The 16,264-nt window shown below is 35.9% G+C and overlaps 4 protein-coding genes across 7 annotated transcripts; 2 read left to right on the top strand and 2 right to left on the bottom strand.

Annotated features, from left to right (window-relative positions):
- Window positions 1-301: 301 nt before the first annotated feature.
- On the top strand, window positions 302-829 carry LOC136067617 (TMV resistance protein N-like). Its single transcript, XM_065773753.1, has one exon. The coding sequence runs from the start codon at window positions 302-304 to the stop codon at window positions 827-829; it is 528 nt and encodes a 175-aa protein (XP_065629825.1).
- A 5,127-nt stretch (window positions 830-5,956) lies between these two features.
- On the top strand, window positions 5,957-11,366 carry LOC112006732 (uncharacterized). The gene is made up of 11 exons (XM_065773752.1): window positions 5,957-5,960; window positions 6,046-6,179; window positions 7,254-7,312; window positions 7,396-7,450; window positions 7,541-7,591; window positions 8,268-8,307; window positions 8,993-9,032; window positions 9,107-9,206; window positions 10,236-10,283; window positions 10,444-10,563; window positions 11,018-11,366. The coding sequence occupies exons 1-11, from the start codon at window positions 5,957-5,959 to the stop codon at window positions 11,108-11,110; spliced, it is 744 nt and encodes a 247-aa protein (XP_065629824.1). The 3' UTR covers window positions 11,111-11,366.
- A 348-nt stretch (window positions 11,367-11,714) lies between these two features.
- Window positions 11,715-14,580, bottom strand: LOC112006733 (sucrose-phosphate synthase 4-like). 4 transcript variants are annotated; one of them, XM_065773723.1, is made up of 3 exons: window positions 13,948-14,580; window positions 12,361-12,488; window positions 11,715-12,187 (listed from the first exon to the last, which is right to left on the bottom strand). In XM_065773723.1, the coding sequence occupies exons 1-3, from the start codon at window positions 14,575-14,577 to the stop codon at window positions 11,911-11,913; spliced, it is 1,035 nt and encodes a 344-aa protein (XP_065629795.1). In that variant the 5' UTR covers window positions 14,578-14,580; the 3' UTR covers window positions 11,715-11,910. The 4 variants fall into 4 exon arrangements, 2 of the variants coding, with proteins under 2 accessions (XP_065629795.1, XP_065629796.1); XM_065773724.1 differs by having other exon boundaries at window positions 12,406-12,488; XR_010629044.1 differs by lacking the exon at window positions 13,948-14,580 and adding an exon at window positions 12,605-13,445 and having other exon boundaries at window positions 12,167-12,187; window positions 12,406-12,488.
- A 98-nt stretch (window positions 14,581-14,678) lies between these two features.
- LOC111994267 (SUN domain-containing protein 4-like) lies at window positions 14,679-15,816 on the bottom strand (the record flags this gene model as incomplete). Its single annotated transcript, XM_065773751.1, has 3 exons — window positions 14,679-14,790; window positions 14,940-15,123; window positions 15,167-15,816. Coding segments are annotated over 2 exons (780 nt in total), but the record flags the coding sequence as incomplete, so codon positions are not given.
- Window positions 15,817-16,264: the final 448 nt, after the last annotated feature.

Below are 16,264 nucleotides of genomic sequence, written 5' to 3'. Positions count from 1 at the left end.
CATTCAGCCACTTCCAAACACAAACACTCCACTCATTTTTATTGTAACTCATTCATGGATCCAGCGTTATTTCAAAAGAAATTTTTTGAGCTTTTCAGTCTTCTCTGCAATTTCATAAAAAATCGGTGAACTCTCTTTTCAAGCCCGTATATCCATCTCCTTTTTTCTTTTCCACTTCTTGAAATTAAAATCCAACTCAAATTTGCTTTCTTCTTCCTTAATTTATATTTTCTTTTGTGTGTTAAATTCTTCAAAAAACTATTTTAATATATTTTTAATACATATCTCTAGCATATTTCCGATGGCTTTTCTGGCCATAGAAAACGCCTCCTCCTCCTCCTCCTCATCTATTCCTCCTTCTTCTACCCCTGGATGCAAATACGAATACGACGTGTTTCTCAGTTTCAGAGGGACCGACACTCGCAACAATTTCACAGACCATCTATATGATAGGTTGAAGCAAGAAGGCATATTCACATTTAGGGACAATGAGAGGCTCGAGCAAGGAACAGAGATTAACTTAGGGCTCCTGAGAGCAATAGATGAATCGAAAATCGCTGTTGTTGTTCTATCCAAACAATATGCTTCGTCGAGTTGGTGTTTGATCGAACTAGCAAAGATCGTCGAGTGCATGGTCAAGAAGAAGCTGACAGTCCTTCCTGTGTTCCACTATGTGGATCCTAGTGATGTCAGGAGTCAAAGAGGTTCTTTCGCGGAAGCTTTTGCACATGAAAATCGTTTCAAAGATAAGATTGATGATGTGAAGACTTGGAAAGCAGCCTTGACAAAAGTTGCCAATCTCTCTGGATGGCATCTAAAGGATAAGTAAGAATTTCTTTTCTTTTCTTTTCTTTTCTTTTTGAATGATGGTTTTTTTTTTTTTTTTTTTTTTTTTTGATTATGCAATGTACTAAACATTTTCGTTCATTATGTGGTAGGGTAAAACCGGCACTGTTGTTGCCTTCTGTTTATAGTATTTTTAGTACAATTTTCCATTGCAGAATGTAACAGATGCATGCAATTCCAGTGTCAGAAAATCAAATGGAAAGAAGAAAATTTGGGCTCTTTTTTCCCAGAGAGGTCGCCTTCTCTTTAGAGCAGTCATGTGGTCCTTTTTTTTTTCCCTCAATACATAAACCCTTTCAAAATCTGAAAATTTTGAGTCTTTTATTTAGTTGTATTGTTGATGAACTCTGAGTTTGTAACGAATTTTGTTGATTTTTTTTTTTTCTGTTTGGTTGATTAGAAAGCTGTGGAAATTTTGCCTTTTAATTTTTGGATTTTGTGCTGAGTTTACCTAGAATTGCGCCTGTAATACTTGAATTAGGCTCCTTTTAGTAGAGAGGGCTTTTTTGTTCTTCTGGGTCCCAATATAAGAAATTTAGGTCATTATTATTTTGTTTTCATTTAAACAATTTGATTTTAAAAATTAAGTTTTGTCTAGAGGTCCTCCTGATTGTGTGTTTGTAGTTGATGGATTATCTTCTATCAATTGAATATCTTTAATTGTGTTATTACTGATCAGAATCATCTTTATTGATGTACTCAGCTCAAACTTTAATTTTATTCTATTTAGTTTTACTTGTTATCTATGCACTTTTTCAGTCTAATACATCATCTAGATACAATTCTTGACAATTTGGAAATAAAACTTCTCATCATCTTATTTGTCATTCAGAAACCAAGAACAGATAAATGGGCCATGCAATGCCGGACAGCGAGATGATTGTCCTACTGCCAGCAGTATGGGGTTTGGTGCTACTACCACCACTACGCGGTCTTTGGGTGTCTCTGGGGTTGAGGCTGATGATGATGATGATGAAGTGGAACTGGTTTCAGAAACTCAAAAGACCAAAAAAGATCCCTCAAGATCACCAGAAAGTGTGTGTATATATATATTTCATCCAAACATTGTTTTTGTGCATTTGATATTTTCTCTGTTGGCTGCAAGAAACTTGAGGAAAATTAATGTAGAAAGGTTACCACCATTCAAACCTTGGAAATCGATCTCAATTCTGGTATGTATCTGTATGTAATCATGTATATGCATGTGTTTATGGTGTTTCTCAACAGTAGTGCATATTATAAATCAGAATGTATGTATGTATGAATTTAGTGTATGTAGTTGTAAGTTTATCATGTTGATTTTTCTGAATAATGTGGTGCATACCATATATATAGTTTGTAGTTGTATTTCAAGTGATTTTTCTGAATGCTGTTAGGCTGAGCATTTCATATTATGTGCTATGGTTAAATGAAATAATTAACTATGAATGAAACTTTGTAAGGAACTGTATTATAAATTTTGAAAATTCAAATGAATTTTCGTTGCCTATATGGCTTGGTTTGGTTTGTTTATCTTAAGGTATTTTACAGTGCACACTATTTCTCGGTTGAAGTTTTCAAGCCAGATTATTCTTAGAATGATTTTGATTTAATATATTTTTCTTTTTATAATTTTGCATACTTTTGTGTTAAGCTTTTCTGTAATCTTGTTCAGCATTATGAGTTAAATAAATTTATTGAGCTGTGTAATGGAAAGCATATGAAGCACTCTTATTTTTCATCCTTGTTTGTTTGCTAACATTTTTAAGCTGTTTTTCATTATTTTGCAGCAAAATCTGAAACAAAGCAACTCAAAGAGATACTGAGCAGATGATGAAGGCAAAGGGTCAGATTTGCTCACAGATTTTGGAAAGACAGAGAAAGATTGTATCCTTGGAGTCTGATTCTCCACTCTTGCACAGGTACGTTCACCCCTTCTGCTGGGCTACATGTGTGTTCAAGCCCTCAGTTGTGAAACCTTATGTTCGCACAAATAGCTAGAAAGATATAAAAAGAAGTAGTTGATACTTGAAAGAACAAAATTAATAGAGCTATAGAAAAAGAGGACCCTTATTATCTTGTGAAGATTTATCTCTCTATTTGTGGCAAAAGTGGGTTTAGAATTCTTGGGAGTCGTACCTGTAGTGTGCCGCTAACTTGTTTATAAAGAAAACATGGTGTGCCTGCTTTTTCACAGAGCTCATACATGTAGCAATGTGGCACTGCTCAACTAGCTGTCCTTTCACTGTAGACAGTACAATAGCATGCTCATAGATTAGTAGTCAGAAAATGACCGAGTAGTATTATAATAATACTTCCTCTGTATGTGATTCTAATATTCATCTTCATCTGTCACTATTTCAGTATTTGCTTCTTCTGCGGTAATAATTATATTCCTTATAATTAAACTTGTAGATGTTGGGGATTTTTTGTATCATTTCACAACAAAAGTCATGAATGGTTAATTTGAAGTGGAAGATATTACAGTCATAGGAGTTTTGCATGTTATTGATTAGCTGTTAATAGTACAATCAGATTAACAACAAAAAATGGTTCTCTGAGTTCCTAGAACTTAACAATGTACAAAGAAGATATGAAGCTTCTGATTATGAGATCCTGTAATTTTTTTTATGAGGACAACCCCTCAAGGCATTCTAAAGCCTGAAATAACTGAAAACAACATGTTTCATAGAAAGTCACTTCGATACTTTTAGTAGACTACCTAGAGAAGGGTAAACCTGGGCTGTTAAACAGCAGAAGCTGATTTAGAATCATGATCCTAAAGAACAGCCTATAACTTATACTGGGCCTTGAAAAGTAGACATGGGTTGCATATAAGGGGATTTACAAACAGTCTAATTTTTCTTTTGAGATAGAAATGCCACATGCTTGATTATTCAATGATAAACAGTTTTGCACCTTGTGCTATTTTCTCTGTTTAAACCCTGATTCTTCAACAAACAGACATTGGAGCTTATTCAACAAGAAAGCCAGTTTATCTTCCAAACTTTTAGAGATGAGGTAGTTCAAAGCACCCTACAACAATTGTGGAAAAAAATATTGTTTAATGATTAAAACTGCAATTTGTTTTTCAATAACAGGATTACTTTACAAAGGTTGGAGAGGAAATCAATGCCAAATTACAGGAACAGCAGGTTTGATTCAAAAAATTTCTTCTTTAAATTTAAGTTCTATGTTTAACATTCAACATTTAGTTGATAGTCTCCTTCATTTTTGGCAGGATTGGTAATTCTCACAAAATTAGCAGAAAACTAGGAGAGCATGTTTTGGTACTTCGATCAGATTTTACATTTTAGTTCCTTTTCTTTTCCATTGTACTTGTGATACTTTTCAGCTGGCCTTTATGAGCTCAAGTGGACTCAACTGGAGGAATTAAAGAACTGAAATTGTTTGTTGGATTTCCTTCTAGATTTCTTTTGGTAGTGTTTTGACAAACTGCCTCACTTTTTGATTTTTGGGAATGCTTGAAAATTAGGAACAGCTTTGAGTAATTATTTTCCACCATTGAATATTTTTACCAAACAGACATCCTCTAGGTGATACTCAGCTGTATCCAATTGTGTCTCTGTATGTGCTTTTCTATCCACAAGCCCACAAAGTCATTCAAGTCTGTATTTGCTGAATGTGCTGCCTTGATTCCCCAGAATATTGTCTTAAATTGTTCTTTTTACTATGTCCTCTCCTGGATACACCTTTTTAGAGTATGGATGTTGATTTTCCAATATATTTAGATCTTGCATCTCTCTTTCTTTGCTATACCATATTTGGTTTATAGTTTAGATTCAAATCATGTAATCGCAGCTACATATATTTGAACTAAATTACTTTTAGTGCTTTTTAGTAAAAGATAACTTTTTAGGATTTTTGCTCACTTCATATATTATTGTCACTACTTATTAAATTTTATACAGGTCAAGGATAGAATCGGTGAGCAAACAGGGAAACAGAGGGTATGTCTTAGAACTTATTATTTAGTTGAGGTAGTCATTAACTTCTTTCTCTTGATAAGTAGGTAGTCGTTAACTTCTTATCTGATCCAGCCTCCTTCAGGCCTGCAGCCTAATTTGATTTGTTGTGGCCTTTGAAGTTATTGTTAATGTATAATGGCCATCAGGCAACATGATTGTAATCTATAAGTAATGTCTGTCATTGAAATTCTTCTAAAATATTAGTTATTTTGTATAGCACTTAGATTCAAGAAATGCAAGCTGTTGATTTCTTTTTCCATGAAACAAGGGAAGAGTAAAAGAGGCGTTGTTCCCTTTTGCAATATAGCTGGAGCACCGAACATAACCACCAAAATTAGCAAACCATATATAGCTGCAGCCTCTGCAGCCTAGCTGCCAAATGCAAACATGCCTCAAAATATCTTTTGATTACTGGATTAGGGGTAAAGGATGCTAAATAATCTATAAATAGATCATGGAAAGCATATAATTGCAAAGGTATGTGAAATGGGCTCTGAACCACCGAAGCATTCCTTGATATATAACTAGGGCTGCTTGCCATTTTTGAGTTATTGTACTTAAACAATAGTGGCTAGAAAATCTGTCCATAAGTTGCAAGCAGAGAATTATATATTCTGAAGTATATTTTTTTACTTAAAATATCGCACCGCATCTTCTCTTAATTTTTTATTTTCTTGCAGGGAAGTCTAGCATTGATGGGGACCTCATTATGGACAATCTGGTAAAGCTATCCCTCCGATTGATAAAAAATTTTGGGATGCAATGTTTTAACTTATCTTTGGACTAATAGGGAAGTGAAGCAAAGAACAACCTGATGGCAAAATTAGACGCTGCTAAAGCCAAGCTCGATGAAATTTCACGAATGAAATCCAAACTTGTTATGGAAAACAGCAAGGTTACCTATTCAGATACCTATCAGTTTTCCAAATTTAGATCTATATTGATTTTTCAATTTGTTAAATACATATACTGAATGTATAACTTCAATAAGCCTAATTAATTACAACAACACATGCAAATATTTTATTAATCCCATGGGGGTACCTAGGTGGTGGGCTCATTGGTCTTTGGGGTGATGTAAACACAGAGGTCCCAGGTTCAATCCACCACACTATTGGACCATGAGGTTTCTGCATTGTCTCATGGGTAGGGAGTGGAATAGTCTAGCCAAAGGCTGGGATACCACTTTCTCATATCCTCCCCCACACAACACACCCCCCCCNTTTTGCAGCAAAATCTGAAACAAAGCAACTCAAAGAAGATACTGAGCAGATGATGAAGGCGAAGGGTCAGATTTGCTCACAGATTTTGGAAAGACAGAGAAAGATTGTATCCTTGGAGTCTGATTCATCCACTCTTGCACAGGTACGGTTCACCCCTTCTGCTGGTGCATACATGTGTGTTCAAGCCCTCAGTTGTGAAACCTTATGTTGCACAAAATTGCTAGAAAGATATAAAAAGAAGTAGTTGATACTTGAAAGAACAAAATTAATAGAGCTATAGAAAAAGAGGACCCTTATTATCTTGTGAAGATTTATCTCTCTATTTGTGGCAAAAGTGGTGTTTAGAATTCTTGGGATGTCGTACCTGTAGTGTGCCCGCTAACTTGTTTATAAAGAAAACATGGTGTGCCTCGCTTTTTCTCAGAGCTCATACATGTAGCAATGTAGGCACCTGCTCAACTAGCTGTCCTTTCACTGTATGACCAGTACAATAGCATGCTCATAGATTAGTAGTCAGAAAATGACCGAGTAGTATTATAATAATACTTCCTTCTGTATGTGATTCTAATACTCATCTTCATCATGTCACTATTTCAGTATTTGCTTCTTCTGCTCAGTAAATAATTATATTCCTTATAATATAAACTTGTAGATGTTGGGGATCTTTTTGTATCATTTCACAACAAAAGCTCATGAATGGTTAATGTGAAGTGGAAGATATTACAGTCATAGGAGTTTTGCATGGTCATTGATTAGCTGTTAATAGTACAATCAGATTAACAACAAAAAATGGTTCGTCTGAGTTCCATAGAACTTAACAATTGTACAAAAGAAGATATGAAGCTTCTGATTATGAGATCCTGTAATTTATTTTTTCATGAGGACAACCCCTCAAAGCATTCTAAAGCCTGAAATAACTGTAAAACAAGCATGTTTCATAGAAAGTCACTTCGATACTTTTTAGTAGACTACCTAGAGAAGGGTAAACCTGGGCTGTTAAACAGCAGAAGCTGATTTTAGAATCATGATCCTAAAGGACAGCCTATAACTTATACTGGGCCTTGAAAAGTAGACATGGGTTGCATATAAGGGGATTTACAAACAGTCTAATTTTTCTTTTGAGATAGAAATGTCACATGCTTGATTATTCAATGATAAACAGTTTTGCACCTATGTGCTATTTTCTCTGTTTAAACCCTGATTCTTCAACAAACAGACATTGGAGCTTATTCAACAAGAAAAGACCAGTTTATCTTCCAAACTTTTAGAGATGAGGTAGTTCAAAGCACACCCTACAACAATTGTGGAAAAAAAATATTGTTTAATGATTAAAACTGCAATTTGTTTTTCAATAACAGGATTTACTTTACAAAGGTTGGAGAGGAAATCAATGCCAAATTACAGGAACAGCAGGTTTGATTCAAAAAAATTTCTTCTTGTAAATTTAAAAGTTCTATGTTTAACATTCAACATTTAGTTGATAGTCTCCTTCATTTTTGGCAGGATTGGGTAAATTCTCACAAAATTAGCAGAAAACTAGGAGAGCATGTTTTGGTACTTGATCAGATTTTACATTTTAGTTCCTTTTCTTTTTCCATTGTACTTGTGATAACTTTTCAGCTGGCCTTTATGAGCTCAAGTGGACTCAACTGGAGGAATTTAAGAACTGAAATATGTTTGTTGGATTTCCTTCTAGATTTCTTTTGGTAGTGTTTTGCACAAACTGCCTCACTTTTTGATTTTTGGGAATGCTTGAAAATTAGGAACAGCTTTGAGTAATTATTTTCCACCATTGAATATTTTTACCAAACAGACATCCTCTAGGTGATACTCAGCTGTATCCAATGTGTGTCTCTGTATGTGCTTTTCTATCCACAAGCCCACAAAGTCATTCAAGTCTGTATTTGCTGAATGTGCTGCCTTGATTCCCCAGAATATTGTCTTAAATTGTTCATTTTACTATGTCCTCTCCTGGATACACCTTTTTAGAGTATGGATGTTGATTTTCTAATATATTTAGATCTTGCATCTCTCTTTCTTTGCTATACCATATTTGGTTTATAGTTTAGATTCAAATCATGTAATCGCAGCTACATATATTTGAACTAAATTACTTTTAGTGCTTTTTAGTAAAAGATAACTTTTTAGGATTTTTGCTCACTTCATGTATATGTGTGTGTGTGTGTGTGTGTGTGTGTGTATTGTACACTACTTATTAAATTTTATACAGGTCAAGGATAGAATCGGTGAGCAAACAGGTGAAACAGAGGGTATGTCTCTTAGAACTCTTAATTATTTAGTTGAGGTAGTCATTAACTTCTTTATCTTTGATAAGTAGGTAGTCGTTAACTTCTTATCTGATCCCAGCCTCCTTCAGGGCCTGCAGCCTAATTTGATTTGTTGTGGCCTTTGAAGTTATTGTTAATGTATAATGGCCATCAGGCAACATGATTGTAATCTATTAGCAACATGATTTTTTTGTATGTTGCACTTAGATTCAAGAAATGCATGCTGTTGATTTCTTTTTCCATGAAACAAGGGAAGAGTAAAAGAGGCGTTGTTCCCCTTTTGCAATATAGCTGGAGCACCAAACATACCACCAAAATTAGCAAACCATATATAGCTGCAGCCTCTGCAGCCGAGCTGCCAAATGCAATCATGCTTCAAAATATCTTTTGATTACTGGATTAGGGGTAAAGGATGCTAAATAATCTATAAATAGATCATGGAAAGCATATAATTGCAAACGTATGTGAAATGGGCTCTGAACCAGCCGAAGCATTCCTTGATATATAACTAGGGCTGCTTGCCATTTTTGAGTTATTGTACTTAAACAATAGTGGCTAGAAAATCTGTCCATAAGTTGCAAGCAGAGAATTATATACTCTGAAGTATATTTTTTTACTTCAAATATCGCACCCGCATCTTCATCTTAATTTTTTATTTTACACTCAGGGAGTCTAGCATTGATGAGGACCTCTTTATGGACAATCTGGTAAAGCTGTCCCTCCGATGATAAAAAAATTTTGGGATGCAATGTTTTAACTTATCTTTGGACTAATAGGGAAGTGAAGCAAAGAACAACCTGATGGCAAAATTAGACGCTGCTAAAGCCAAGCTCGATGAAATTTCATCAATGAAATCCAAACTTGTTATGGAAAACGGCAAGGTTACCTATTCAGATACCTATCAGTTTTCCAAATTTAGATCTATATTGATTTTTCAGTTTGTTAAATACATATACTGAATGTATAACTTCAATAAGCCTAGTTAATTACAACGACACATGCAAATATTTTATTAATCTCCATGGGGGTACCTAGGTGGCGGGCTCATTGGTCTTTGGGGTGATGTAAACACAGAGGTCCCAGGTTCAATCCACCACACTATTGGACCATGAGGTTTCCACATTGTCTCATGGGTAGGGAGTGGAATAGTCTAGCCAAAGGCTGGGATACCACTTCCTTATATAACCACCACACCCCCCCCTCCCCCCCCAAAAAAAAAAAAAAATCATTAATTCTGCTTCAAGGGAATGAGGTGTCTGTTAGTTTAAATTAGTTGACTCAAGTTGATTGGAGTGTGCTCTAATTTATCTTTGTTTCTCACATCTGGTAAATTGCTTAGCGTAAAGTAAAATCTACTCTTAATCATTTTTTTTAAAAGGGAAACTGATTCCATATTTTGCAGATTTAAGAGACAATTAATTAGTTTGGGTGTAACCGTGTAGGATGTGGGAGGTTTGAAGCCCATCAAGTGAATTTGATTTGAATTTTGTAATGAGTATGTTGTGTTGTATATTCATTCAATTCGAATTGAAATAAATGGGTATCAAATTTTGTTAGTTGAACTGTCCCCTACTTCTAACATTCAAAGAGCACTTAGATCAGTAGATGAGTGTGCTTCTTTATCATTTAAGTTGTGACTATTTTTAATTTCCTAATTTTACTTTTAATAATTTTCTTGAATGATAAAGATAATTCTTCAGTGTAAGACTGTAAGTAACTTCTGCCTTCTAGTGGAATAAAATACATATAATTTCCATAAATAGATAGAGTTTCCAGTAAAATTTTAGCATTGTGCAGTTTCTCTCCCTCGCCGTCCAACTCCCCCTGTGCCCCCTAAAAAAAAATAAAAAGAATAGCAGGTAGAACATATCAGAGGCAACCTAAACACATGCATTTTTTTTGTGTTTCAGATGAAGCAGCTTCTTGAGCAAGTGAAGTTCAAGGTAAATGATTTTGAGGTTAGTTACTTGGGACAAATGGGGGTGCGTGCACACTTTTGATCACGGTCTCAGAAATGTTTGTGGAATTTGCCTATTCAATGCCAAAATATTGGCTCTCTGAGCAGTGGTACTTCACCCATCGTATGCTCATATTTTCAAAATGTATGGATGGATACAGCCAGAGCTAAGAACAATGGATATAAAGACTTCGGAAGAGGAACACAACGCCCTTTTATTGGACAAAGCTGGAGTAATTGAGTACTTGCAGACTGTACCAAGTCAAATTGAAACACTGAAGGTGCTTTTTTACTCTACTGAAAATAGTCAAATATATGTTACAACTTGATCATTTGGTAAAATGGCCTATAAATATTGCCAAAGCTAGGTCCAAAGATGAAAGGATTCTATTTTGATTTGATGGATAAAGATAGGACTCATTTAGCAGATAGTGTGTGCTTATACTTCCTGTGTATGGGAGCGCACCTTTTTTTGTTTTCTGAACAAATTTAGAGTTAGTGTTTGCTTGGTAATGTCAAGGCTCTGAAAATCAATGAATAATATCAAAAGAAAGGAATGTTGAGATTGACAGTCAGTTTAGTCACCACCACTAGGAAGGTTTAAAAAAAAAAAAAAAAAAAAAAATTTACGTTTTCCGGATGATGATTCCTTTTCTACTCTATTAATAGACTCAAGTTTGCATTTTCAATATGAAATTGTCCCCTTTCTTTCATGGAAGCCTTTGCCTTTTGCAGGGAATTTCTCATATCATTACATGTGCATGTGGAAAGGAATACAAGGTGGGTGTGGACTGTTGTGTTGTGTATGACAAAACAAGAACTGCTTGAACATTGGAGAACTGTAAAGGCTAAGAAAAGAAATCAATTGACCACTATAATATGTGACTTGCTGTATGGTAATTCTAACAGAAGAATTTGATTCTCCACTAATATTGCAAGTTGACTGTGATAAACCTGTTATTGTTGTTGAAGAGTGAGTTTAAGTAGTTTGAGTAGTTTCTTTGTGAAAATAAACAATGGAATTCCTTCTTTGAAATTGTAAATATTGCTGGTTAAAACATATCAATAATTCAATTCATTAAAATGCTTTCATATCATAAGGTTGCTTGTTTTTTTAACTTCTGGGAAGTGAAATATGGGTTCTACTAAATACACTGATACATGACCAGGAAAAGTTTTGATCTCTCTTTTGTGGAATACAGAACATTGTCAACACTACACATTAGTTATCCTATTATTATGATTCTGGATTATGAAAGATTATGCATAATACATCTTACATTCAAGCCCAAAATGGGCACAAAACTTTACATGCAAATGTGCAGCCAGAATTCATTTAAATGTCTAAAGGATAATATTTGATTTACAGGTGCCTTTTTTGTTGCATCTATGAATCAAACAATGATCATGTCAAATGAACAAGATGATGAAATTTCTGAAAAGCTTAGATGCTTATTCTTATACAAATTTGGAATTTTCACAAGAAGTTGATATTTATATTCTTCTTGCATACCGTATCTACATTCTTGCCTTTGGGTTATCTATATAATTGTATGCTTCAAAAGGCCCTAAAGCCGATAGTAGTAACAATAATCCTTTGAGAAGGGAGAAACAAAGGGAAAATTTATTCACTTGATCCCCACAGCTTCTAAGGCTGCTGAGATATCATGGGCTTCATAACTCTCCTCTATGAAGGTGATATTAGGGCTATCTTGTGGAACTACATCTTCTCTTTTAAAACTGTCTTCACTGCGAAGTAGCTTCTCACTGCCATGCTCCACTGAGCCTCTTAGAATAATGGTCTTGTGGAGGCCAGCAAGCAGGTCTTCATAATCTGTATCCCCCTTTTCTCCCACAAACACCGCCACTTTGGAAAGGTCAATTCCCCATATAATTGAAAGGTACCTGTATATCACATAATCACACAAACATGACAGGAAATTTTTCTTTTAATTTTTCTTTGGTACTGCAATTTTTTTGTTATGTGGATTTTTGTATATAATACATAAAAAGCTATCACATTGCATGCATGCATAAATTTATTGTCTACGTTATATAGTAAGCAAAGAGGACATGACCTTATTGCTTGAATTCTTGATGCAAACAAGGGCACAACATTTAACCTTGATGCGGTACGTGTGTAGACAAGGTTGCATCGGAAGCCTCTCATCCGTAGCCTCTGGCAGAGGTCATCTATCTTTCGGGTCTGCCATTTATAATTAGAATCATAGTTAGAAATGTTATGGGTTAACAAAATGCGTCATTTAAGGGACCACCTTCTATACATTAGTTTTCTGTTTTCTATTATCTCAAGTTTCTCACCTTGACTCCTGGTTTCACACTAGTAGCACCTGGAGCTTCCTGCACTCACATACTCCATGATGTCATCCTCAGCCTCACCTTCTATCCTGGCAAACCTTGTCACCATAGACCTAACATTATCACCAGGCCATCTATACTCCACGTGGGCTTCATAGTCCGCATCAGCAACCATATCTCTCCATGGGTAATACATTTCACTTCCACTTTTACACACCAATGCATCAAAGTCTTCTATATTTACTTGGCAGCATTTCAAGGCTTCTATGGTCTCTTGTAAATTCAAACTGGTTGATAATACAAAGCCTATCTGACCCAATCCTATATCTGAGCTTGCAGCTTTCATAACATTCTTGATAGTTGCCAACAAGGTTTCAGTGCAATCTCCATTGCTATTATAACGATTTGTGGCTATTACAAATAGCCACTGCCTTCTACCAGGGTAGTAATTGGTACTGGGATTACCCCTAGAGGAAGCCATTCTGGTTATGGCTTCAATGAGTTCCTTTTGTCTGGTTGCTGCATCAAGCTCTCCGTTGATCTTTGTGTCTCCTTCTATGGAGAATCTCAAAGAAAGGTCCTCCACTTCCTTCAAAGAGTCACTCATCGGTTCTTCAGGAATTGGCATTATCTCAAGACGAGCAGTGGGGTGGCGATTAAGACAGTGATCAACATGTGAGAGGTAGTTTCAGCAATGTTCTGGCCATGAAAAATGGTGGATATTCTTTAGGCCATTCTTCCGGCATTCAAGGCAAAGGTTTTTGTCTGCAACAAGCTTTAGTAGCGCATCTGATAGGGCTTTCTGATCATGTGGGTCAACTAGGAGGCCATTATTTAATACCTGGCAGAAATTGTTAGGAATCCGGTGGTTCCTAATGGGGATTGATGAGAATTATAGGGGAATGGATGGGGATTGTAGGGAAATTGACTTAATTCGAGGTAGTCACCCTCCATAGAGAAATAGAGTGATTAAGAGAGAGAGAGAGAGAGATATGCACTAATGCACTAACAAATTGGTTTATTCTTCCTTCCCTTCATATTGGATTACAATCATGTATTTATAGGAGATTAGCTCTAATCTCATTGGCCCACATGGCCTCATCCTATTGGTTCTATTATTCCCCATGTGCATTAATAATTCCAACATGTGCTAAATGTGATTAACATGCCTCATCCTATTGGTTCTATTATTCTCCATGTGCATTAATAATTCTAACATGTGCTAAATGTGATTAACATGTTTAGAATTGTAACTAACTAACTAAATCTCAATACACCAATTATTATCCTTATGCTTATAGCATTCCTAACAAGTTTTCTGTTTTATATTATCTCAAGTTTCTCACCTTGGCTCCTGGTTTCACACTATAAGAGTAGCACCTAGAGCTTCCTGCACTCACATACTCCATGATGTCATCCTCAGCCTCACCTTCTATCCTGGCAAGCCTTGTCACCATAGACCTAACATTGTCACCAGGCCATCTGTACTCCACGTGGGCTTCATAGTCTGCATCAGCAACCATATCACTCCATGGGTAATACATTTCACTTCCACTTTTACACACCAATGCATCAAAGTCTTCTATATTTACTTGGCAGCATTTCAAGGCTTCTATGGTCTCTTGTAAATTCAAACTGGTTGATAATACAAAGCCTATCCGACCCAATCCTATATCTGAGCTTGCAGCTTTCATAACATTCTTGATAGTTGCCAACAAGGTTTCAGTGCAATCTCCAGTGCTATTATAACAATTTGTGGCTATTACAAATAGCCACTGCCTTCTACCAGGGTAGTAATTGGTACTGGGATTACCCCTAGAGGAAGCCATTCTGGTTATGGCTTCAATGAGTTCCTTTTGTCTGGTTGCTGCATCAAGCTCTCCGTTGATCTTTGTGTCTCCTTCTATGGAGAATCTCAAAGAAAGGTCCTCCACTTCCTTCAAAGAGTCACTCATCGGTTCTTCAGGAATTGGCATTATCTCAAGACGAGCAGTGGGGTGGCGATTAAGACAGTGATCAACATGTGAGAGGTAGTTTCAGCAATGTTCTGGCCATGAAAAATGGTGGATATTCTTTAGGCCATTCTTCCGGCATTCAAGGCAAAGGTTTTTGTCTGCAACAAGCTTTAGTAGCGCATCTGATAGGGCTTTCTGATCATGTGGGTCAACTAGGAGGCCATTATTTAATACCTGGCAGAACAAAGCCTTCTATTAGTTTGGTGAAATGATCATAATTCATAAGCCAAGGACCTAAGCAAATACATTCCATAGTGTCATGGAATTCTAATTATAAATAGGAACTTCAGAGAATTAACAGATTAGGTTTGACCGCATGCTACCTGATTGAGACAGATGAAGATGCTTGTAATCTGCATCCCACATTTTGTTTATGATTACCATTCATAAATGGGCCCTCGTGGAACATAGTCAGGGTCATCATATGTTGATGTTTTATTCTGGACTTGACCAGCTTCTTTAATGGCTAACGGGGCTCTAGCCAAAGTTGCTTCAATTTTCTCTAACCTACTGTGTCTCTTTACTTCATTTGTGGCTAATTTTCTCTAACCTACTGTGTCTCTTTACATTCAAAGCAGTGAAATTCCCAAGCTTGACCCATTCATCTGTTGGATAAACCAAACTTCCAAGCAACTCAAAATCTTTTAAATTAGAAGAGTGGTGCTCAAAATTAGCTATTTCAATTGTATCTACTAATGTTTCTTCTGAAAACCCTATAGCAACAAACTTCTCTTCCACAGAACATGGATTTCGTAAGTACTTGTCCTTATCTCTACCTAAGATATTAAGGGCACCCTTGGCTTCCTTGTTAAAAGCCAAGACCTTTGCTCCCGTTGATGCTGAAGCATAATTGTACTCAGCACCCCCGGGCTCCACTCTGCGTACGATGCTTCCAGCCTGACCAGTTCCAGATTTACTTATGGAACTAAAAGCTCTGCTCTTGAATTCATCAAGACCAAGTGGAACACTATGAGACAGGCGACCAGTCTTTGGAGCATCACCTTCAGATTTCAGAGTGGAACTGGAATTCTCAACCTCAAGTTGCTCTCCAATAGTTGGAACATCATTTGTGCTTCCTTCATTAGCAACTAATTCACTACCCAAACCTCTCGTTTCAGCCCCATTTGTGGTCAAAGACTCAGAAGAATACAGAGAATCGGTTTCTTCCTTTGGATAATTATCTACCCATCTGAGGGTTCGTTATGTTCTACCTTAGCTTCATCCCAAGTTGATATGCACACCGAAAGTACTGCAGATTCATCAAAGTCAAAAGAAAGGAAGAGAGCAGCCAATAAGAACAAGTTATGCATTAAGTACATTCCAAAAATAAAGCATTGTGAAGAACAAGACTAAAGATGAGTTCACCAAATGTTCACCAAATATTCACGCAAGTAAATGGAAAGACAAGAAGGTAAATTAACAAGGAAAGACATTCACATTAAAATTCCACACATACACATATATACTCACATGTATGTATCTTTATTCAGAACACTACATTATACATATTATAAAATTCATATAAAAACAAAAACAAAAAAATTTAGAACACAATATACAAAAATCGTTAAAAATAGTGTACCTGACCAGGATGTAGTGTAGCTAAGAGATACTTTCAGCACATAACTAAATTAACAAATAAATATTA

Source organism: Quercus suber, unplaced genomic scaffold, assembly GCF_002906115.3.
Source record: "Quercus suber isolate HL8 unplaced genomic scaffold, Cork oak 2.0 scaffold_79, whole genome shotgun sequence".
In the NCBI taxonomy this organism is placed as follows: Eukaryota; Viridiplantae; Streptophyta; class Magnoliopsida; order Fagales; family Fagaceae; genus Quercus; species Quercus suber.
The sequence above is the reverse complement of the archived record's forward strand: the minus strand, read 5'-3'. Positions and strand labels throughout refer to the sequence as shown.

Excerpts from the sequence above, each read along its gene's own strand:
- LOC112006732 (XM_065773752.1), top strand. Across the intron at positions 9,207-10,235 it reads TTGTTATGGAAAACGGCAAG|ATGAAGCAGCTTCTTGAGCA; the intron begins GTTACCTATTCA and ends TTTGTGTTTCAG. Across the intron at positions 10,564-11,017 it reads GTCAAATTGAAACACTGAAG|GGAATTTCTCATATCATTAC; the intron begins GTGCTTTTTTAC and ends TGCCTTTTGCAG.
- LOC112006733 (XM_065773723.1), bottom strand. The coding sequence starts at position 14,577 with ATGCCAATTCCTGAAGAACCGATGAGTGACTCTTTGAAGGAAGTGGAG. Across the intron at positions 12,489-13,947 it reads GTGTGAAACCAGGAGCCAAG|ACCCGAAAGATAGATGACCT; the intron begins GTGAGAAACTTG and ends TATAAATGGCAG. Across the intron at positions 12,188-12,360 it reads TCAAGAATTCAAGCAATAAG|GTACCTTTCAATTATATGGG; the intron begins GTCATGTCCTCT and ends TGTGATATACAG.
- LOC136067617 (XM_065773753.1), top strand. The coding sequence starts at position 302 with ATGGCTTTTCTGGCCATAGAAAACGCCTCCTCCTCCTCCTCCTCATCT.